This window comes from Lupinus angustifolius, chromosome LG09 (genome assembly GCF_001865875.1).
Source record: "Lupinus angustifolius cultivar Tanjil chromosome LG09, LupAngTanjil_v1.0, whole genome shotgun sequence".
Lineage (NCBI taxonomy): Eukaryota > Viridiplantae > Streptophyta > Magnoliopsida > Fabales > Fabaceae > Lupinus > Lupinus angustifolius.
This window is the reverse complement of record NC_032017.1, coordinates 1,875,168-1,899,560: the sequence shown is the minus strand read 5'-3', so window position 1 is coordinate 1,899,560 and position 24,393 is coordinate 1,875,168. Positions and strand designations below refer to the sequence as shown.

The following is a 24,393-nucleotide window of genomic DNA, read 5'->3' as shown; positions in this document are numbered from 1 at the left end:
CATATTGCCCGGCTTGTTTGTCCGCTTTATTAGCGGACATTTTATTAACAAAATTAATTACAAAAGTTTGACAAAGACAATTTGTGATCTTAAGTGCAAAATCATTATGAACTCACATGAAGTAAATATTATAAACAATATCTATATTTATACATGTAAAAACTTTATCTATATCTATAATTTTTAGAAAGAATGTACAATTTGTATAGGGTAAAAATATATAGTAAAATATGTAAGTAAATTAGGGGGGAAAATTCAGGGGCAGTTGCCAATGGAATGTGCAACTTGTCTACACTATTTTATTCTAATTGTATAACTAACCCTCATGATTGTCTTTCTCATTTCTATTAATTTTGTTCCTATAATTTTCATTTTGAAAATTTTGTAACTCTTATTCTTTTTTTTTGGGTAATATTTTCTTCTCTCCATCTAAAAATCAATTTTTTATACTGTTTTTGAGTGGTCTTTAAATTGTTTCATATAATAATTGAGAATAACAACACTCCATTATCATATGCTTCATTGAAAATAAAATGTGACAAAATACTCTATCACATTGTATATGAGGCATTGTTGGTATACCAATTTTTATTTGTAAATAGTTGATAATATAAGTTTGGCAACAAATCATACAATCAAAGGTCATTACTCACCAAATAGCATCCTTTTCACTTTGGAGTCACGTTGCCAATTGCCTTAATCTTACTTTCCATTTTTTCACTTAAAATTCCAACAACATATAGTTTAGAAATTTTGCTTCCATTCAATAACTTCGTTAGAAACTGAGTTCTTCTCTGAAAGGCAATTAACTAAGGAAATTGCAAACAAAAAGTAAATAATTGAAGCCACACAAAGTTGCTTTAATGATACCAAATTTATATTTATTAGTTGGTCTTTCTAAATCAAGTTCAACTTCAAGTTGAATATCCCAACCAACATCACCGATCAACACAGCTCTGTCAACTCAAATCATGTCTTAAATCATATCTCACCTCAATAATAATGAAGTAAAAATAACAATAATAATAAATGTTTAAAATTTTTAATTAATATATTTTCATTCGGGTGTAACAAGGACATGGTTTGTTATAATATATCTTTATTCCACCACCAATAACCAAAATGTTCATATTTATTTGAACAAAGTTTAACTTACCCACATAACAATAAAATGAATAACCTGTTGTGGCTCCCAAAATACCCAACATTACAACCTGGATTGGACTTAGAAAATTTCCATGCAACATTCTTCAAATGCATAAGTTGGCAAGTGGAAGAAACTTTGGATGAAATCAACTGTCCTTATCATTATGTCTGTGACAGAACATACCCTTCAAATTACCCTCCTTCTGTTGATATCTTGGTCCTTCTTTTCACCATAGCTTCTTATTTGGTGACTCTTGTTATTCTCATAATGGATATGATGAACTCAAGAAAAGGAAGTATCTTTATGTGTAAATCAAAAAGATACTTTTTACCTTCTGGTTCTATATCCCTACCACTTATTATCTTAGTTTTTTCAAAGGGTCCTCAAATTAACACAATATTTCCACTTTCTTGCATTGGTCCTGCAATTCTTCAAATGGTTCTCATTTCTGCATTAACTTCTGATAATGAAGGTGACAAGGGCATTAAGTATGTTTTTTTTGCAGCTTCAACAGTGTCTGGAATTTTACATGCAAGTTTATATCTGGATTCTGTTATACTGCCTTATTACACAGGTTTTGATGCATTGATGGGTTCAGCATTTTCAGGTCAGTGTGAATCTTGTGTATGCAGGAAAGAACCTTTGGTTGTGGGAGGGAAAATAGTGAGATATAGGGGTTGGTCAATGACCACGTTTTTGGTTGTTGGGGTTCTGTGTTTAAGGATTGTATGTAAAATATCAAGAGTGAACTCAGGGAAAGTTTTGTACATCAAAAACTTGATGGAAAAATCTTGCTGGGTTTTGATAACTGTTGATTGTGTTTATCTGACACTAAATTCCCCACCAGAGAGAGTAATGTTGAGAGTTGCTGCTTTTGGAGGCATATTTCTTTTGATTTTCCTTCATGTCCTCAAAGAAACATTCATTCAAATACGCACAATAGCTTATGCAACACAAAAGTTGAGATGGGCATCAACTTCACTGCAACCATAAAGATATGAAGAAGTCTTCAAAGTCCATAGCTTAGTTTTGTTCTTTGTTCAATAGTTACCATGGATGGAACCGTAGTCTTTTCTAAACTTGTAATTTTACCTGATATCTTGTATATTTCCTATTTTACTTTTTACTTGATTTTTGTCCCAAAACTCATGCAAATATGATATTGTACTGTGATTTTTGAATGGCTCATAGTGTTATACTGATCATAATCATACCCACCAGAGGATTGGCATAGCTGAAAAAGCATAATGGCTGCTTCAATTTAAGTAAATTGGACGTGTCTAACTCTAACAGTTATTTGCTACTTTCTTGTAATATGTCTTTGTCTTTTCCTTATTCATCAGACTTTCATCATGGTAGTATAGGCAACTTTGCCATTCATTTATTGTAATAAAAATAGTCTACTAACACTTGACATTAATAAATATGAAAATTTAGTAGGAGAATATATCATTTTTTTTTATAATAAAATAAAAAAGATTTTCATTTCTGAACTTAAATAAGTGATTCTTGAGCTTTGTGTAAGCTTTTAGGCTGATACAAGTGATATTGTGGAACATTTATGATTTTTGGCGGTCAAAATTAATTAGTGATAATACTTTTAGATTTATATATATACTGATTTTTGCAATATCATAATAACATGGTTTGTATTGAAACTTGTGAACAAAATGATACTGTTTAATTATATTTAATATGTTTGGAAAAGGATGGAAGGAGATTATAAATCAGTTGATAGACTTAGTTTACAAAATTGGACTTGTGTTTATAAGTCATCATGGTCTAAGAATTTCTCTTAAAAATGACATATTTTGCATATCAATTTACCTTCAATATAACCAATTTATCCGTTAATTTTATCAAGCACGTTAGTTTATACCTTCACCCCATTTCAACCTTTTATTGACTTTCTATCGTTTCATTTTTTTAACTTATTCTACCGATAACTTTTAGTCTTATTCACAATGTTGTGATATTTTCATATTAAGAGCTTAGCTTTATCTCCTTCAAAATTTCATTCCAAAAAGTGTTCGATCTATTATTTATATAACAAAAAATCTATATAATAAAAAAGTTTATTATCACATTAACGTTGGACATGTGTTATGACCTTCTGCAAAGTTTTCCCACTTAAAACACTATATTGATTAATATATAGCCTCATACACTCATGAAAAACACTCTTACCAATTGTTTGAATAACTTCTAAATGACAATTATAATAATATTAATAACATATAATGAAAGGTATTTGATTCCCTTTTCACATTCACTTTTCTCTCTCTCAATTTTGTTTCATATTCTTTTTTCTTCTTCCTTTTAGATTCATAACAGATAATAAAGGGAATTCGAAACAATTTTCACATCCACTATTCTCTCTCATGCTTTATTTCATATCTTCATCTTCTTCTCTATTTAATATATGTGTACTCTTGTCTTCGGTAGTTACAATCGAAAATTGGCAATGATATATTATGTGATGGATTGTACAAGATAAATCTTGATAATCTTTTTTTCTGAAACACTATTAACCTTGCATCATAACATTGGAATTAAGCGTGACTTAATTGATGCATTTTTTTCTTACTTGTGGCAAAAACGTTTGGGACATATTTCTAAAGAAAGATTGAAAGGATTAGTAAAGAATGAAATCCTTCCTGATTTAGATATTACTAATCTGACTATATGTATAGATTGTATTAAAGGTAAACAAACAAAGAAAGAAGCCACAAGAAGCACTAAGCTTCTTGAAATTATACACACAGATATTTGTTGACCTTTTGATGGTAATTCTTTCAATAAGGAAAATACTTAATTACCTTCATCGATGATTATTCACGTTATGGACATATCTATTTATTGTCTGGTAAATCTCAAGCTTGAAAAGTCTTAGAGATTTACATTATTGAAGTTGAAAGACAATTAGATAAAAATGTGAAAATTATCAGCCTAATCGAGGTGATGATTATTATGGAAGATATGATGAAAATGGACAACATCCAGATCCATTTTCTAAATTCCTTGAAAGTCGTGGCATATGTTTACAATACACAATGTTAGGTACACCGCAACAAAATGGTGTATCAGAAAGGCGTAATATAACATTGTTAAATATGGTTAGGAGTATATTGAGTAATTCATCTTTACCCATTTCATTGTGGACTTATGCTTTATAGACAACCATGTATTTATTAAATATGGTTCCTAGTAAGGCAGTTCCAAAGACTCCTTTTGAAATGTGGATAGGAAGGAAACCTAGTTTAAGGCACCTGCATGTTTGGGGATGCCCGACGGAAATTAGAATTTATAATCCACAAGAAAAGAAATTGGATGCAAGAAAAATCAGTGATTATTTTATTGGTTATCCTGAAAAATCAAAGGGGTATAGATTTTATTGTCCAAATCATACCACAAGAATTATTGAAACTAAGAATGTTAGGTTCATCGAGAATGATGAGATTAGTCGGAGTGAAACACCACGTAAAGTGGAAATTCAAGAAGTGAGGGTACAAGTTCAATTTACTTGTGTCCTTAATAATGTTGTTCATTGAACTGATTAGTAATGATGGAGAACAATAAAATAATCTTATTACTGAAAATGAAGTTGATGAACCTATAGTAGAAGAATCACAAGAGATAACATTAAGGAGATCTCAAAGAGAAACACGATTTGCTATTCTTGATGATTATGTGGTTTACCTACATGAGTCAGAATGCGACATAGGAATTGAGAATGACCCAATTATGTTTTCACAAGCCATAGATAGTGATAATGCTGATAAATAGTTAAATGACATGAAAGATGAGTTAAAATCTATGAAACAAAATGAGGTTTGCGGCCTTGTTGAGTTACCAGAAGATTGCAAAACAGTTGGTTGTAAGTGGTTTTTCAAAACCAAACGTGAATCTTATGGTAACTTAGAACGTTATAAGGTCAGACTTGTAGCAAAAGGCTATACTTAGAGACATTTTCACTAGTCTCTAAGAACGACTCACTTCGGATTATCATGGCATTGGTGGCTCACTATGATTTGGAGCTACACCAAATGGATGTGAAAAACTGCCTTTATAAATGGGGTTTTAATAGAAAAAGGTCTATATGGATCAACCAATGTAATTCATAGAGAAAGGAAAAGAACACATGGTGTGTAAACTTAAGAAATCAATATATGGACTTAAACAAGCTTCACGACAGTGGTATCTTAAGTTTAATGATACTATTGTATCATTTGGTTTACGGAAAAAAATGTTGATTGATGTATATACCTAAAGGTCAGTGGGAGTAAGTTTATCTTTTTGGTTATATATGTTGATGACAACTTGCTTGCAACTAATGATCTTGATCTTTTAAATGAGACTAAGATGTTTCTCTCTAAAAAAATTGAAATGAAAGATTTGGGTGAGGCAAGCCATGTGATTGGAATAGAAATATTTCGTGATAGATCACAAAGACTTTTAGGCTTGTCTCAGAAAGCATATATTAACAAAATTTTAGAAAGATTCAGAATGGATAAATGTTCAGCATCTCCCGTTCCAATTCAGAAAGGAGACAAGTTTAGTATGACACAATGTCCAAAGAATGATTTGGTACATAAGCAAATGGAAGAAACTCCTTATGCATATATAGTTGGGAGTTTATTATATGCTCAGACTTATACGTGACCAAATATTAGTTTTGCAGTTAGAATGTTATAAGGATACCAGACTAATCCTGGTTATAACATTGGAAAACTACAAAAGAAAAGTCTGAGATATTTACAAGTACAAATGATCACATGCTTATTTATAGGATATCAAATCATCATGAAGTAATTCGATATCTGCGAGATGCGTAAACATTAAGTTATATATATGTTTATTAACTAGAAAAACTATCTCATGGAAGATCAGATCAGATCTCAACCCAAACTAGAAGAACAATAATGATGTTAACATTCATAGTGAGGCAAACATCACAGAATGCACAAGATCAGATCTCAACCCAAACTCTATTATTGTGAGAAACTGAAGATAGACCAAAGAAGGAAATAAACATGAAGCAAGGCAGTGTCAATATCAAACCCACAGTTTTATTATGATTGAAAAGAACACACTACACAGTAACCAAAATCCAATCTATTCATCGTACCCGCATGCTGATAAACCACCCTAGTCACCAATAATGGAACTAAAAAACCTGACTTAGGCATTCTAATCATTAAACTTGTAATCAACAGCTAGTATATAGCTTCTAGAATCATCATCATAATACATCAGTTAAAACAGAATATCAAGTTGATCAACCTTCCTACCAGTATCAGATCATTTATTTATGGCTTGGTTAGGTTATACTGTTTTAGATTACATTCTAGACCAAGTTGCCTAACATGTGAAAATAAAGTATTGGAAAAAAATCCATTTTGCTCCTTCTAACTTAGGGTCATCTGCACTATTCTATATATTTAGGTTTGATATAAAAGCATAATTCAAACTAAATTTATTATAACCTAAAACGCCATGATATTAGGTAGAATGATCAACAACAAATGATACACGACAACAGGCAGCTGTTCGAAGTAAAGAACATTTCGATTTACTGGAAATACACAGCTTGTCACGGTTGATTGCACAGATAAGTATAAGTCTAATCACATTAGTTTGTCTCGAAGAAGACTGAAGACATGAATAATTTATCCAAACAAACAAATTTATTATCCAAGTTAAAGTGTAAGGTCCTGAAACATGCACAATAATGTTCATGAAATGAAGCAAAAAGAATTCCTTTTTATTGGAAGAAACAAGGTAATCATTTGCATTTTCAGCAGAAACACAGATCCTTAAAGATTCCTTGTTCTCAATCTTAGAGCTGATACCTGTGGAGAAATCAAAACGTACATGTTACTCATCATTCAGTAATTTCTTGATCAACATGAGTTTTCTCCCTTTAATTAAACAGGTAATTCTTCCTTTATATGAGTTTCGAAATCACAACCTGCATTTTCCAAATGTTTTAAAAGACTAGGCTTCTACAACAGCGCACATGTCTTCTAATCTTTTAATAAATTTGTTAAATTGGAAAAACAATAACAAAATTAAATCTCCTTCTTCACATGCTTAATGCTACTAATAGACTATAACTCATAGACCAAAGCATGACAATAAATCAAGAAGTCGTAAATTTGCAGACACTAGAATCATCACGAGAAGGAACAGTACCTAACATTAATGCGCCTTCCGATGATCATCATGACCTTCCCAGGGATGCCTCCCGCCCTAGCAAGTTAATAAAAATCACAAAACAAATCAGAAAAACAAGTAATGTATGCATTAGCTACAAGTTACTTTCACATTCTCACTTACCAACATAACAGAGGCATCTTGCTTTGCCCTGTACAGTATCCAAAACCTGGGGGGAATATTGCAGAAACACATCATCAAAAGTGTTCATCCAAAAAATTCAGTACAAAGGTGTCTTTTCTAATAGCAAACCCTAAAAGAGATAATTAACAACAACAATATATATATGAAAGTAAAGAATTGGAAGATTGATTATTACCACATGACAGCGCACAAACCCTTGCCGATAACAGTGTGTCATCGCTTGGGGTAATGCAAAGTGACACCGTTGTAGGTTGTTCTCCCTTCATGTCCATGTCCTCCACCCATCTCTCACTCTGCGATGCGATTTACTGTGTTCTGCGTAGTTTTGGAATAAGGGATTGATGAATCAATGGAAATTAGGTATCACTAAATTAGAATTGAAATTAAAGTCTTAACTAAAGTTTTAAGTTGATGTGCTAACTGATATCTAATTTATTTGAATTATGACACATTTTTTCCTATGCAATTATTTTGATCAACACATTGGCAAAAAATAATTATTCATGAAAATTAATTTGTTCGTGGTTAGAGTCACATACTAAATCATTCTCTTTAAAATATTATCATATAATGCCTTCATTTGTAATATTACCATATAAAACAATTGAGTTCCTATTGATGTGATGTTACATTGCAAAATGAAATCAAAACCCTCGATATAATGTTATTGTTTTCTCAAACAGCTAAAAATGATTTCTAACAAAATAAATTTGTCTGGCTCAAACAGCTAAAAATGAATTCTAACAAAATAAATTTTCAAAAATAATAATATACTATTTTTAAAATAATAAGTTAAATAAAGTTACCAGATTTTTAATTAAAAAATATGAAGAAAATATTGATATTTATCACTTTATTTTTTTTAAAATGACTAGATAATCACTTGATGAAGATGATTATCAGTTTGTAACACTTTTTTAATGAATATAAAATTAATTTCAAATTATAAAAAAAATATTATGTTTTTAAAAGGTTGTTAGGATTCAGTTTTTATTTATTTGTAATTATGTCTAAAAACTAAATTTAAATAATAATAATAATAAAAAAACATGATAACAAAATTTTAAATTAAATATAAGAATGAGAATAGAGGTTGTTATCATATTTCTAGATTGATGTTTGTCATTAAATTAGAAATAAGTTCTCAAACTTCGTTTCTTTCAAACTGGTGGTTAAGTTCTTCTTGCATAGCAAGAATCCAATGTTCATCCTCGATTGCACATCAATCTTGGATGATTCCACTTGATAAACAAAAGTCATGATTTTAGGCGAGTAGAAACTCCCTTAATTATATCACCAATGATGTTGTTAATAGGATGATATTGATGGGTTCTCCATTCTTTAGGTAAATCAGAATGAATATGCTCTTCTTGTGATGGTAAATTATCATTTATTTTCAATTACTTTCTGTTGGCTGTAACATCACTAATGAGATTTTCCAAGGATGGACTAGAAAAGTCATCATCATCAACTATGGACTTTTCTTTCAAGGTTGGATTAGATTCATCAAATGTTACATGAATGGATTCTTCTATGGCTATGGTTTTAAAATTTTGAAAATCTTTGCTTGAAAGAGAATAGCCAAGAAAGATTCCTTCATCAGCTTTTGAATCAAACTTTCCTAAATTTTCCTTACCATTGTTTAGTACATAACATTTGCAACCAAATACATGCAAGTAAGAAATATTTGGTTTTCTATATTTCAAGAGTTCATAGGGGTTTTTCTTTATAATAGGTCTTAATAAGAATCGGTTGGAAACATAGCATGTCATACTTACTACATCAGCCTAAAATATTTTGGGAGATTAGTTTCATTCAACATTGTACGTGTTAGTTCTTCCAAAGATCTATTCTTTCTCTCTACAACACCATTTTGTTGTGGTGTTCTAGGAGCAAAGAAATTATGAGTGATACCATTATCATCACAAAATTCTTCGAAAGAATCATTTTGAAATTCTCCCCTATGATCACTCCTTATAGTAGCTATTTTCGAAGATTTTTCATTTTGAACTCTCTTAGCATATTTGCTAACGGCATTAAACGCATTGTACCAAGAATAGAGTCAACGTGTATCTTGAAAATTCGTCTATTATCATAAGAGTATAGTAGTTACCACTGAAACTTTTGGTCTGAGAATGGCTAAATAAATCTATGTGTAGTAACTGCAATGGTCTATAAGAAAAAACCATATACTTTAGTTTGAAAGAAGTTTTTGTTTGTCTACCTTTTTGACAAGCACTATATAGTTTATCTTTAACAAATTTCATATTAGGTAAACCAACAACCAAATCTTTATTGATCAGTTTATTCAAAAGACCCATATGTGTATGAACAATTTTCCTATGTCATAATCATGCACCATGATCATTAATAGCAAACATTTAATGGGAAGAGAACAATCATTTAAAGCAATCATATAAATATTATTTATTCTCTTATAAAAAAATTAAGAGATTTCAGATAATTTACTCTTAACGGTGCATTTGTCGGGGTAGAATGTCACATGGAATCCTTTAGTAAGTTGTGTTTGAGTCCCTCAACATACAGAAATCCTTCTATTCTAGGAGAAGTTGACCTCCTGAATCTACCAACTCCAAGAATTCTTCCTTTATTGTTGTCACCATATGTGACGTAGCCTTTGTCCCTTGGAGTAAGTGTTGGATACCAGCAAATTAAAACACACCTAGAGATGGTGAATAGGTGTAGCGGATCACTAGTTCCATTTTTCCAATAAATGCACAAAAACCTGATTGAAAATTAAGGTTATTATAACCAACAAACCCCATGAGTAATTGACATGTTTTTTTCAATATCAAACCATAAAGTTTTCAGGGGAAAAGAGAGCTAAAGACTTTGAAACACAAAAATAGAATTATTCATGTTTTTTTTAGAAGACATATTCAAGCATTCATATCATATTAAAGTGTTTTCAGAACCTCTGAATCTCCTGATTATACATCATATCCTAAGATTGTCAGATATCAAAAAGATTTAGATATATTCTGAATAGATTGCATACAAGCACAAGAAAATGTGCAAAAGCGTTGTACACAAGAATAACATAACATTTGTAATTCATCTCTCAAGGTGTGAGGTATCACTATAGAAGGAGAGAAGAGTTCAGAGAAATCCTAAGCTAGAAGTGGTAAGTCTATCCATTAGAAGCTAGGTTCAAGAGGTGCTTGGTGGAAGATTGATTATGAGAACATTTCAATTCTTATTAGTGAAATCAAATCTCCCATATAAAAAAGGAAGGACTGTATGTATATTGTAGTGGTTGGCCTTCGAACTAGCATAAAATCGAATGTCTCAAATTCTATTATCCCTAACTTTTTACGTATAAGCAATTATCAATTTCTATGATCTAACAATAATTTCATATTAGCATTATTGTATAATTGTCTCTACATGATTGATCTTATAAATTGAATTGTTAGTGTATGAAAGAATAGATTGATCATTGCATATTGTTGTGTCAAAGAACTAAAGATTTTCAAAAAACATATCGAGTTAATCGATTAAACCATGAGTTAATCGGTTAACTATAGAAGTATGTTAATAGATTAAGTAAGTTGTTAATCGATTAAGTCATGGAAAATATGAGAATATCTTTCAAAACCTAAAAATTTGAATCATACACCAATATATATATTCACACCCTCTAAGTGTGTTAGAGTACTTATTATCCAACACAAGTTAAAACCTTTCGAATGGCCTAAAATATAACTTACTCCGTGAATAAAAGGCAACACAAGGTTTGATAAACAATGAAAGTTTATCTTATTCAATGAACAAAAGGCAATAAAATGTTGAAATAAAACAAATGGAGGAAAAAGTTTGAAAAAAAACCTCACAAAAAAATTATCTTAACAATGAAAGTTTATCTTACCCAATGAACAAAAGGCAATAAAATGTGGAAATAAAACAAATGGAGCAAAAAGTTGGAAAAAAAAACTTCACAAAAAAATTATGTTTATATATAGGGTTGGAAACAAGCCGAATCGAGTCGAATCAGAGTTCAGCTTGGTTCAGCATGATAAGAATTTGTTCAGCTCGAAACTCGACTCGAGCTTGATATGAGTTATTCTTTTAGCTCGAGTTCGACTCGATTAAAGTTCATGAACTATTCGGTTCAGTTCAAATTGATTCATTAAGTCAACTAATTAATTCATTTTAAAGAAATGTTGTTTATATATATATATATATATATATATATATATATATATATATAACTTTGTTTTTATATATAATAACAATAAATATAAAAAATAATGCATGAATAATCATATACGTAAAAATTAGTTATATATATAACAATTTAGTTCATGAACCTAATGAGTCGAACTCTATCGAACTCAAGTTTGGCTCATTTATTTAACGAACTCAATTTCCAGCTCAAATTCGACTCATTTGATTTATGAACCAAGTTTATCAAGCTAAATAACGAATCGAGCTTCGAACGGATACCAGGTTGATTCTATTCATTGTCGGTCCTATTTATATATAAAGATATGAATCATTTATCATGAACAACAAATTTTCTCACTAATTTTATAAATATATCAATATTGAAGATTAATGACCCTAGATTTAAAGGATTCAAAAGGCATGAGCCTTCCGTATGCCACATGCCATTTGAAAGTACATTTTTTAAATGTTGAAATTATTTTTAAAAACCAAAAATGATGATCAGTTGCTTTTTCAAAATTTAAAAGGTCACAAAACAACAATAACTTTCAAACTTTAATCTTGCTAAATGGGCTTCGCTACAAATCAAATAATGCCATAAGTATAAATTATGTTTATTAACAAATATATGATTGGAAATGAATACATCACAAAGATTAGGTAATTTAGATATTTGTAGAGAAGATCAATGAGAAATCCAATAAGGAGATTAAATTAAAGATTAGTTTAATTCTTAGAGGAAGATGAAGACAATAAAAATCATACGCAAAACAATTAGGAAATAAAGAAGATGATTAAAACAATTACATTAAATAGTTATTATTTATGATTAAATACTTTTAATTCAGTTTTTTTTTTGTTTTTTTTTAAAATCATTAATGAGAATTTTCTACAAAATCATGAATGGAAATTGTTAATTGATTTTTGAACTTTTCCTTTGATGTTCATAAATTTAAATTTATTACCTATTTTAGAAAATTCCATAATTAAAAAATATTATCATAAATAAAAACATATAATAATAAAAAACTATAATTCAATCAATATTTCACATAATGTCTATATTAATAAAATAAATACTGAATAAAAAATAAATGTTATACAATAAAATATTAAACCAATAGATTAACATAGACTCACAACTAATATATAATAGAGTAAGTTACAATGACATTTCACGATTTTAGTGAAATTATATAAATTATTCTTTTTTATATTTACATAAATTTCCGCAAATTTATATATATATATATATATATTCAAAGTTATTTTCCTATTTTTGGCAAATTGAATGTTCATATGCTTATTGGGTTCTACTGTTGGTTTATCTAGAAAAGCCGGTGTGCTTTGTTGTTTGAGAATGTGAACCAAGACCCTTTTGCTATTGCCCACAAATCTATTAGAAGTTATACTGAATGGAAGCTCAACAGTTGCATTCTTTAATCACCTGACCTTCCAAGACTATATATATATATATTATACTATTACCCTTATAGAGAATATGAGTATAATTTTTTAAACAAGAAATAGGTGATGAGTACAATTAAATTAAACTCTAAGATGTGTGAGTATAATTTACTCTTAACTAATTTGTTATATTTTAGCTGAGATAAATTGATTATTTATAAATTTTCATATAGAATTTGATTATTTATTTTTGGTACTACTAAGAGTATTCTATCACCTTTTTGGGTAAGGAACTAATTCCTTTCGGGATTTGTGGTTTCTCCTCTCAACAAATGCCGCTCTCACTAATCGAACCATCGACCTTGGGAATCTAGTGAAGTCTTACAGTACTAGATCAATGCCTTGTTGGTATATAGAATTTGATTATGAAATCACTATTCTCTTTTGCGTATTTACAGAAACAAAAATAATAAAAATACATTTACTCCTATACTATTTGAACTTGACTCCATAATATACCATATTTTCTGAAAATCTTGTCTGAGATTAAACAAATTTATAACATTTCTTCTAGCTATAACTATTGTCATTAGCAAATATATTTTTTTGAAAAAATAAATGACACTTCATAAATACCTAGAAACTACAACTTAGTCAATCTCAATATACTTTATTTTATCTCCAACACTTAAATTAGTTGTGGCCAAAGCTATAAGACTAGACCATAAGTGATTTAAATGAAACATTGGTACATTGATCATCATTTTGTTATCATTCTTTTAAGAATGGTCGGAGATGACTAAAATTAGGGTATACAACTTGAGATCAAAGAAAAAATTCGTATTTTATATAAAAATGATAATATTGCACATAATGTATGAATGATAATATTGCACATAATGGCAAGTACTGTATTCTAATGTTAGAATATATTCCAATTTGTTTCTCTGAAGTTGCTAATATCATTTCTAAACTACATTTTAAAGTGAAATAAGTGATAGTTGGGAAATACCATTAAACCATTGTTTGCCCATAAATGCATAAGTTCAGATGAGATGAAAGTGCTTTAATAAAGTTTAGAGGATTGCGTTTTAAATTGCATTCCCCAATTGCTGTCATAAAACTGTGGTTTTGGGAGTCTCCCTAAAAGCTATGGCGACCTCATTGGTAGCATTTGTCAAAATAAATTTTACAATTGTGATAAACACGGAAGGGATCCTCTCCAGTACTGGATAGTTTAGTTGTTATAAATGTTGGAGCGAAATTTCACTAGCTAGTTTGCATGTCTGCAACTGATTCCTATGATGCTTATCCTTTGTTTGCCTATCAATAAAAAAAGAACAAACTGATTCTTATGATGCTAATATAACTGATTCTTATTTATTTACGTTTTGAATGCACAGGCTGATCAACCCACTTTTGTAGTTGAGGAACATATCTTCTGTCCTAAAAAGTTCGATCTCGTACTTGGATTGTGGACCTTGATGAAGCTTGGAAAGATGTAGAAATCCTATAATTCAATAATGAATTTGTTAAGGGAGTTGATGACCAATCCCATTTCCACCTAAAAACTGCAGCTGAACTTTTGATGTAAGTGAACTTGTTCTTCATCTATTGTATTGTATCTATGGAAGATTATTGTTCAAATATATAACATCTATTTTTATATATTTTTTATTTCTTTCTTTATGGTAATTATGTGAAGTTTATGAAAGTATAAGTAAGTTTATATTATAGAACAAGCTTCTGCAATTCAAATTCAAAGATAGTGAACAAGATTAACAACTCCATTGGGCAAGATCCAAATTCAAAGAACTTAATTGGGGTTCTAGATATATATGGATTTGAGAGTTTCAAGACAAACAGGGTTTCTTGATCTCATAGAAAAGGTGTGTGATTCACCCATCTGTCCATTATGTCATTCTAGGAAAGTTCTATAACATTGGAGTCTTAAATGTATTTTTATTCTTTCAATGGTAGTGATAATACAAGCATTAGATTCCGTTTTTGTGATGCATTATTGTTCTTACTATTTTTCATCAAACAAATACTCTTAATATTAGTTCATTTATTATCAATAGTGATTATTCTGTAAATGTTCCAATGACGTAGATTTTCTTCCGAAACAATCAGATTGATTCAGTAATTTATTTTTTGAATGATGGGGTATCCTGGCTATGTCGGACTAATACCCGGGCCTGTAGCAGGCGAGGTGAACATTACATTTTTCTTCACCCGGACTCCGACTGATGATCTGGTGATTAATTTTGCACCCCAGATGTGCCAGCTGAGCCACTGGCTTTGGTTAATAAGTTATTAGGATCTAACAAGCTTTTAAAAAAGGATGTCAATTCCTAGCATGTATACCGAATTGCGTATATCTTTGAGCTCTAGAGTTTTACTTGTTTGTATTATATCTTTCTAATTTATGTATGCTCATAACTTCAGAAACCTGGCGGCATTATTGCTCTTCTGGATGAGACCTGGTATGTATTAAATGAGCATATACTTTGAGATTGTGAAACTGTCTTGCTTATTCTCTGCAGTATGTTTCCAAGATCAACTAATAAAACATTTGCCGAAAAGCTATATCAAACATTTAAAGACAATAAACACTTCAGCAAGCCAAAGCTGTCTCGATCTGACTTCACCGTTAACCACTATGCTGGTGATGTAAGTGAAGTACATTTAGGTCTACAAAGTTATTCCACCATCAACAATGAAGGGAAGAGGCTTAGTATATGATGTTTTCTAATTTCAGGTCACTTATTAGACGGAGTTGTTCCTTGATAAAAATAAGAACTATGTTGTTCCAGAGCATGCAGCCCTACTCAGTGCTTCGAATCGAATTGCTCCTTTGGTTATGGGATGCTCCCACCTTTACCGGAGGACACTACGAAATCAACAAAGTTCTCTTCTGTAGCCACTCAGTTTAAGGTATCTCTTCTCTTGCCATGCGTGTAATTGTAAACTATCTACCTTGTATTTATCAGTTTTATTCTTAAAGCATGTATTATGAAGCAACATCTTTGCTTGAAACACTGAGCAAAACATGAGCACTTTTTTGGGGTAGAAGATAAACATTTCACATTCTATTTCTAATACTTTTTAATGATGATCAAGATATGCACTTCAGATTATTAATGTACTAATAAAACACCGTATATGTTAGAAGGAATAAAAGACCTAATTAATTATAGCTATAAATAGTAGTTAGGATGGTTAATAACTCACTTTTGGAGAAATTGGAAATTGGGACTGGTTTAGGAAATCAGTTAGTGCAGTTATTTTCTCTCATATAGTTCTCTCTCTTGTATACACATTTTCAGTGAAATAATACATACTTTCTGATCAAGATCATATTGACCTTGCATCAATTCTTCTTCTATTCTATCTCTAATTCTAGATTCGATACTAGTGTTTATCACTGGTATCAGAGCACCGATTTTGGTGCCCTGTAAAACCATGCTGAAAATGATGCGGATGAAGACGAGGAGCATGGCGAGAAGTAACGAAGATTGGGAGCAAGAGAAGGAAGAGATGCGAGCTAGAATTGATTTGAATGAGGCGAGAACGAAGAAGACCGAGGATCTTCTTGCTGCGATCGCGGCGAAGTTAGGGATTCACACCAACGATGTTGGCGGCGATGAAGGTAGCGAAGTCGGAGGCGATCGAGCAGAGTCTGGGCGAAGAACCACCGAGCAATGGCACCGACTGGAAATTCCGGTGTTTGCAGGGGAAGATACGTTTGGCTGGACTCATAAATTGGAAAGGTATTTTACTCTAAAACGTGTGTCGGAGAGTCAAAAAGTGAAAGCCACTGTTTTAGCTTTGGAAGGGAAGGCTATGAGTTGGTTTCAATGGTGGGAGAAATGTAACCCCAATCCATCCTGAGAGGGGTTCAAGGTAGCAGTAATTCGAAGATTTCAGCCGTCAATGATTCGAAATCCTTTTGAGTTATTGTTATCGGTAAAGCAAACCGGGACTGTGGAAGAGTATGTGGAAGAGTTTGAGAAGTATGTAGGAGCTCTCCGGGAGATTGATCAAGAATTCGCCAAGGGTATCTTCTTGAATGGGTTAAGGGAAGAGGTACAATCTAAGGTAAGGTTGTTTGAACTTCACACTCTTACTACAGCAATTCAGAAAGCGATTATGATTGAGCAGAAAATTTTAATCGTGAACAAGAAAGGAAGTAATTTTTACTCTCGACCATCTAGTTTCCAAAAGAACAGCTCTTTTAGCAAGGTAGTAACTGTGGACACAAGGGGATCAACTGGAAAAAATTATGATGTCAATGTATCCATCAGTGACAAAAGTAGTGTAGGGTCGGCTAGTGTGATGGATGCAATTCGGGCCAGAGGAGGGGGGTTCAAGCAACTCTCGGGAGCAAAAATGCAGGAGAAAAGGGAGAAAGGCTTATGTTTCCGGTGCGATGAACCTTATCACAGGAACCATCGATGCAAGAATAAGCAATTAAAAATGCTTATCTTAGAAGAGGATGAAGACAGTGAAGGGGAAGGGCAGGATGAACTGAGAGTTGAGGGGTTTTCTGCGTTGCAGCTTTCTCTTTGCTCAATGGCGGGATTGACCTCGGCCAAATCTTGGAAAGTGGCGGATAGAGTGGAAGGAGAGGAGGTGGTTATTCTAATTGATTGCAGTGCCTCTCACAGTTTCCTCTTAAAGGAGTTGGTGCAGAAATTACAGTTGGCAATAGAGGAGACCCCCACCTATGTAGTTGAAGTGGGTGATGGACATAAAATCAGAGGTCAAGGGAAGTGTACTGCGGTGAAGTTTTACGTACAAGACTTGGAGGTGGTCCAAGAGTTTTATCTTTTCGGGTTAAAGGGAGTGGATGTGGTTCTTAGTTTGGATTGGTTAGCTAGCTTGGGAGAGGTTAAAGCCGTGGCCGGTTGGAGCTGACACTAAAAAGAGGTGGGGTGGTGTATAAAATTCGAGGGGATCCGACTTTGACAAAAATGCTACTCTCATTTGGTGCCATGATGCAGGTGCTTAAGGAAGAAGGATGGGGATTGATATTGCAATGTGAGGAAACTGGTGAGCCAACAGGGTCGGATCAGCAAATTATGGCAGTGGTGGATGAGGTGTTACAACAGTTTGCGGGTTTTTTTGAAGATCCGCAAGGTCTCCCTCCGAGGAAGAGACATGATCATGCCATTCATCTAAAGGAAGGCACTGAGATTCCAAACATCCGACCATACAAGTATCTGCACTACCAGAAGACTGAGATTGAAAGGTTAGTGATGGAAATGTTGCACGCTGGAGTTATTTGACCGAGTATAAGCCCCTATGCTAGTCCTATCATCTTGGTCAAGAAGAAGGATGGGGTGGAGGTTTTGTGTAGATTACCGGTCTCTAAACAAGGTGACAATTTCGAATAAATTTCCTATTCCGATTATTGAGGAGTTGTTGGATGAACTAGGGGGCTAGTATTTTTTCTAAATTGGACTTGAAGTCGGGATACCATCAGATCCGTATGCGTGAGGAGGACATAGAGAAGACTGCATTCCAAACCCATGAAGGACATTACGAGTTCCTAGTGATGCCTTTCAGTCTCACTAATGCACCTTCCACTTTTCAAGCACTCATGAACGAGGTTCTCAAGCTGTTCTTATGAAGGTTTGTACTGGTTTTCTTCGATGACATATTGGTCTTTGGTAATGACATAGCACTCATGCCGAAGTTTGGACACAAGAGGTAGAGTAAGATCCAAAGTGGAAGCAGATGATACAGGATTTGATGATAACACCTCATTCTCATGCTGGGTTTGAGTTTAAAAAAGGCTTATTGTTGTATAAGGGGAAGGTAGTGATTTCCTGACAGTCGGCCCGGATTCCTTTTATACTGAAGGAGTGTCATGAAACGCCTATGAGAGGGCATTCAGGATTTTTCCGGACTTACAAAAGGGTGGCCAATTGCTTGTTCTGGAATGGCATGAAAAAAGACATCAAGACATTCGTGGAAGAGTGTGATGTCTGTCAGAGACATAAGTATTACACATTGACCCCTAGGGGATTATTGCAGCAGCTGCCGATTCCGTCGCAGGTTTGGATGGATATTTCGATGGATTTTGTTGGGGGTTTACCTAGAGTTAGTGGAAAGGATACTATATTTGTGGTGGTAGATAGATTGACGAAGTATGCCCATTTTTATGCTCTAGGTCATCCTTACACGACGAAGGAGGTGGCTATGGTGTTTATCCAGGAAGTGGTGAAGCTGCATGGTTTTCCATCTTCAATAGTATCTGATCGGGATCCTATTTTTTTTAAGTAGTTTCTGGAAGGAGTTGTTCAGGTTGGCCGACACTCAGATAAAACTCACTACTTCCCATCACCCGTAGATTGATGGTTAGACGGAAGTGGTCAACCAGTGCCTTGAAAATTACCTATGGTGTTTTTTGGGTCCTAAACCGACCCATTGGCTTAAATGATTATCTTGGGTGGAATTCTCGTATAACACTACATACCATGGTGGACCCCATTTAGGGCCCTATATGGTCGGGATCCTCCTATGTTGATCAAGGCAGCCAAATTTCCTTCCAAGGTGGAGGATGTGAATCAAATGCTTCCGCGACGGGATGAGATGTTGACCGAGCTCAAAGAAAATTTGTTGAGAGCTCAAGATCAGATGAAGAAGCAGGCGGGCAAAACATAGAAGGTAGGTGGATTTTCAGGAAAGGGATTGGATGTATCTAAAAATTCAGTCGTATAAGCTGAAGTCCTTGGCGGTTAGGCCTTATATGAAGTTGGCTCCTCGATTTTACGGTCCTTACTAGGTGATTGGCAAGGTGGGGGCAGTAGCTTATAAGCTAGAGTTGCCAAGCCACTCTAAAATACATCATGTTTTTCATGTATTCTTGTTGAAGAAGGCACTCAAACCCAATCAACATCCACAGCCACTACCTTCGATGTTGAATGAGGAGTATGAGCTACAAGTGTAGCCGGAAGATATAGTGGACTGGAGGGAGATACAACAAGGACAGATTGAAGTTTTGGTGAAGTGGGCACAACTGCCCGAATGCAATAATTCATGGGAGCTAGCAGCTTTATTACAAGAGAAGTTCCCTTCTTTTTCTCTTGAGGATAAGGTGACTCTTTTAGGGGGGGGGTATTGATAAGGGTAGGGTGTATAGTAGACACCCTATTAGGCAAGTATATGTTAGAAGGAATAAAAGACCTAACTAACTATAGCTATAAATAGTAGTTAGGATGGTTAATAACTCACTTTTGGAGAAATTGAAAATTGGGACTGGTTTAGGAAATCAGTTATGGCAGTTATTTTCTCTCATATAGTTCTCTCTCTTGTATACACATTTTCAGTGAAATAATACATACTTTCTGATCAAGCTACTAGCTTGAAGTTTCTAATGACAGATGATGAAGAAGATGATAGCAAATCCGTCTTGTTGGAAGAAAATTCAAGGTAAAGTTTGCTGATGTGATAAACATATACATGCAGATACAACAAGTTTTATTTTTAATTGAAAACTAAAGTATTCACCCTTCACTGTTTTCCAACTGCAGTATTTCTATTATAGTTGAAGAGATTTCTAGTTCCCTTAAAGAGAAGACCATTCCAAATGTAAAACCTCCTGCAGAACTTGTTCAGAATACAGCCTTCCAATTTTTACTTCATTATAATTAGTCTTTAGGTAGTGAACCTTAACTCATTAATCATATATTGAATTCGCCGTAGCACATATTACATATCGGGTTCATCAGGGAGAAAGTCTTGTGATTATAACATGAAAAGTAACATACCACGTACCTAAATGAATTGCGTACCACGTACAAGTAACTGTGGATCAAACCTCATACTGTAAATCTGCGCACTCCCCCTCTTGTATTTTTAGGGCTTGTTTGGGAGTTGGATTTTGGAGGGTAAGGAAGGGAAAGAGAAGGTTTGAAAGTCATGTCACAAGTGTATTTTATGGCTCCCAAGCCTTCCCTTCCCCTTCCTTCCCCTCCAAAATTCAACTCCCAAACAAACCCTTAGTCGTATTTTCGTTAACTTTGGATAGCTAAAAGCCTAAAAGCCAGGGTAGGTTTCACAATTCCTGTTAAAAATTTCTTTTCATTCCTATTTTCATTAGATTATATGGATTTTCACTTAGGGCAGAAACTTTTGTATTAGTATGCAGAAATAAAAGTAATATTTTGTAAATTGATAGGAGTTGATCCCTTAGATTATTGTTCTGCCCTTAAAATTGATTGTAGAAAAAACAGCATATTACCAACAAATTCTATGGTGAAATTGGCCATTTATTTAAGAGCATCATCCTCTGCAATTTTGAAACAGTATTGTATTGTTGGTGGGATTCATAACTATCTCAACTTGTCTTTAAAGTCCAACTAAATGAAAAAATGAAAGACTAATTCAAAGCAAAATAAAATGTAGAACTAAAATGAAATTTAGTTGAATACCTTATATAGAGGTGGGTTAAGAATAAGAAGAACAATAATATTCTTATTGAGTTTAGATGGTGGACAACAAAGATATGAGAAAAGAAATATATGAAATGTTAAATATGTATATTTGAATTCAATCATGATCTAACTTGGTAATTGTTCATCATACACCATAATCAAATCAAGTAAATGGTTAGAAAAATATGAATAGTTAAAGAAAGGTCAATTTATTTATAGTAGTGAAGTACTTATATTATTAATTATATAACAACAACTAGAACATGTAACAAATCAAAATTTATATGTTCAAAAAGAAGAAAACTTGTAAAAAGCAATCTCCATAAGAATCAAATTGAGCTCAATTAAATTACATATGTATTATAAAGAAGCAACAATTAAGAAGATGAAGTTGATTGAATGGAAAGTAAGATGTTAAGATTAAAATTGATAATATACAAATTCTTGGACGGAAGAACCTCCAACTATCAAGAGTCTCATTGTTATTAAAGGTATGAGAAGAGTAAAAAAATACAAGTGAGGCATCATGTCTTGGACAAAAAAACATTAGTTTTTATTAGTTTTTCAATAAACTTTTTTACGTCTCCCCTCATATCCAATACGAGACTCTACCTCCTATATTAATTGTCATAAGAATCTCTTCATTGAGTTTACAACAACAATAGAGAATATCATTTATGGTATTATGCATGAGAAACAATTAAAATTAAAAGCAATAATCAACTATAAAACACACAATGAATAAAGATATACAAACCCTATATTATAGATTTAGAAATCCATACAAATTAAGAAAATACTTGTTTGAGTGGAAGCGAGTTACATACAATGTTCTCTAGATTTTATTTACATCAATCATTGTCTTGAAAATCAGTTAAATCATAAGAGTAAGTATCTAATGGAGTGTAGAATTACATGAAGCAAAATATAACAGTTGCTAGTATAATAAAACGAAATGACTGTGTTATTTTACAAGTTATATTTGATATACAAATATATTTAAGAGAAAAATATGTATACACCGACAGTGTAAGAGTTTTTTACACTGTCACTTCATTATCTATCATTCATTTTCAATTATGTTTGATTTTTAACAAAAGTAATCCAAATGAATAGTGGATGATATACTGATTGTGCATAATTCTTTACACTGTCCGTACATTAATACTACACTAATTGTGCATAATTCTTTACACTTTCATACCATCAATACTACACTCTATATTTAACTGATACGATCATCGATCATTCAAGTGATATGCAAATATATTTAACTAATACCATTATGGATCATTGAAGTGATCCATAACTACATTCAACAAAATGAACTTAAAAAACCCTACATTGAACAAAAACACCAATTTCACAAATTCTTTTTGCTTAAAAAAAAAACTGAAGAAGAGAGAAGCCCGAACATCGGAAAAAATCAGAAAAAAACAAATAACAAATTCCCATAAAAGTCCCAAAACCATACTCACCTTCCTTTCAAAGCCAACCCAGCCACTACAAAATCTTCCATTCTCTTTCTCTCTCTCTCTCTCTCTCTCTTTCACCGCTTCATCAATTCTCTCACTCTCTCATTCTCTCTCTCTGCGCCATTGTCAATGCGAACCCTTCCTTCTCCGCCTCCGCTCTAGATACTCCCGGCGACGTCGCTTCTCTGCTGGAGAATCTTCCTCGCCGGAGATCCTTCGCGGCAGTTACGTCAAAATTTTTTCCTAGGGTTTTATGATCTTTTCATTCTTCCTTATACGCTGTCGTTTGATTCTAGTACTTTTGCATCGCCGTCGTTGCTGCTATGGCTCCGCGACGACGTGGTGCGAACAAGGCCAAGGGCATTGGCAACTTCAGTTTGGGCGATCTTGTGCTCGCTAAGGTCAAGGGTTTTCCGGCTTGGCCTGCTGTGGTGCGGTTTCCTTCATCACTTCGATTTTCGAGTTTTTATTGTTACAATTTTATTGATATGATTCAGAGCTTTTGTGTTATGGTTCTGTTTTGATTTGGTGTGGTGTTTGTGAAGTGTTTTTGTATTAGGTTTTTGAATTGATATGTGTAGATTATTGACGAATTTCTTTGCTGTTTGTGAATTTGTGTTTCTGAGGGTTTGTTTTTGCGTTGTTCATGTCTTGATATACTTCTTTAAGTGGGTGATTAGACTGTTGTAGTAGAACATGGTTGTGATTTTTCGTAATTTGATTGATTCTAGAAATATTTGAATTATTATTTAGTAAGAGCATTACTTTCTTCTCTCTCTTTTTTGTGATATTTCTGTATTCCTAGTTGGTTAATAATTTTGTATGGTTAGCATTCCGTTCTGTTGATTCTCCCCATTAACTAACTAGTTAGAGGCTGAATTTTCACTTGTTAATTAACCCTAGGGGTATTTTGTTTAAAGTTGGTAAATAGACTGTTGTAGTCAAACATTGTTGTGCGTTTTGGTAATTTGGTTGATCTTTGAATGCATGAACTATTTTACTTGGTAGGGGTATTACTTTTCTCCTTTTTCTGTGATCTTTTGGTAGATGATTAATGATTTTTGATTGCCAGCATTCCGTACTGTTGCATTAGCATTAACTAACTAGTTAGAGGTTGGATTTTTATTATTTAATTAATACAAGGAATACTTATTGGTTAATTTTTCATCTTCAGATAAGCAGGCCTGAAGATTGGGAGAAAGTCCCTGACCTGAAGAAGTATTTTGTTCAATTCTTTGGTACTAAAGAAATGTAAGTCTCTCTTCTCTCTTGTTTTGATTGTAGCATTAACATTTAATTAAACAGTGTTTGAATGGCAAGTTTGTCAAGTACTTTGGTCAATGTTGATAAGTTACTTACTAATAGTTGCTAA

General features: G+C 32.7%; 2 protein-coding genes and 1 long non-coding RNA gene across 14 annotated transcripts in view; all 3 read left to right on the top strand.

Moving 5' to 3' along the window:
• Positions 1,119–2,380, top strand: LOC109356391. The gene has a single exon (XM_019599718.1). The coding sequence runs from the start codon at positions 1,172–1,174 to the stop codon at positions 2,138–2,140; it is 969 nt and encodes a 322-aa protein (XP_019455263.1). The 5' UTR covers positions 1,119–1,171; the 3' UTR covers positions 2,141–2,380.
• Positions 15,418–21,008, top strand: LOC109355887. 2 transcript variants are annotated; one of them, XR_002108690.1, is made up of 5 exons: positions 15,418–15,588; positions 15,649–15,775; positions 15,864–16,039; positions 20,467–20,542; positions 20,644–21,008. It is a non-coding gene; the product is annotated as an uncharacterized LOC109355887 (long non-coding RNA). The 2 variants fall into 2 exon arrangements; XR_002108689.1 differs by having other exon boundaries at positions 15,418–15,775.
• LOC109356728 (ENHANCER OF AG-4 protein 2-like) overlaps positions 22,977–24,393 on the top strand; it is a 33,126-nt gene continuing 31,709 nt past the window's right edge. For all 11 annotated transcript variants that reach the window (XR_002108786.1, XR_002108782.1, XR_002108779.1 and 8 more), the window contains exons 1-2: positions 22,977–23,452; positions 24,196–24,272. Coding sequence is in view for 1 of the 11 variants with exons in the window: in XM_019600221.1 (XP_019455766.1) it covers positions 23,345–23,452; positions 24,196–24,272 (185 nt within the window). In the remaining 10 variants the exon portion in view is untranslated. The remainder of the gene's footprint in view (positions 23,453–24,195; positions 24,273–24,393) is intronic.

Excerpts from the sequence above, each read along its gene's own strand:
- LOC109356391 (XM_019599718.1), top strand. The coding sequence starts at position 1,172 with ATGAATAACCTGTTGTGGCTCCCAAAATACCCAACATTACAACCTGGA.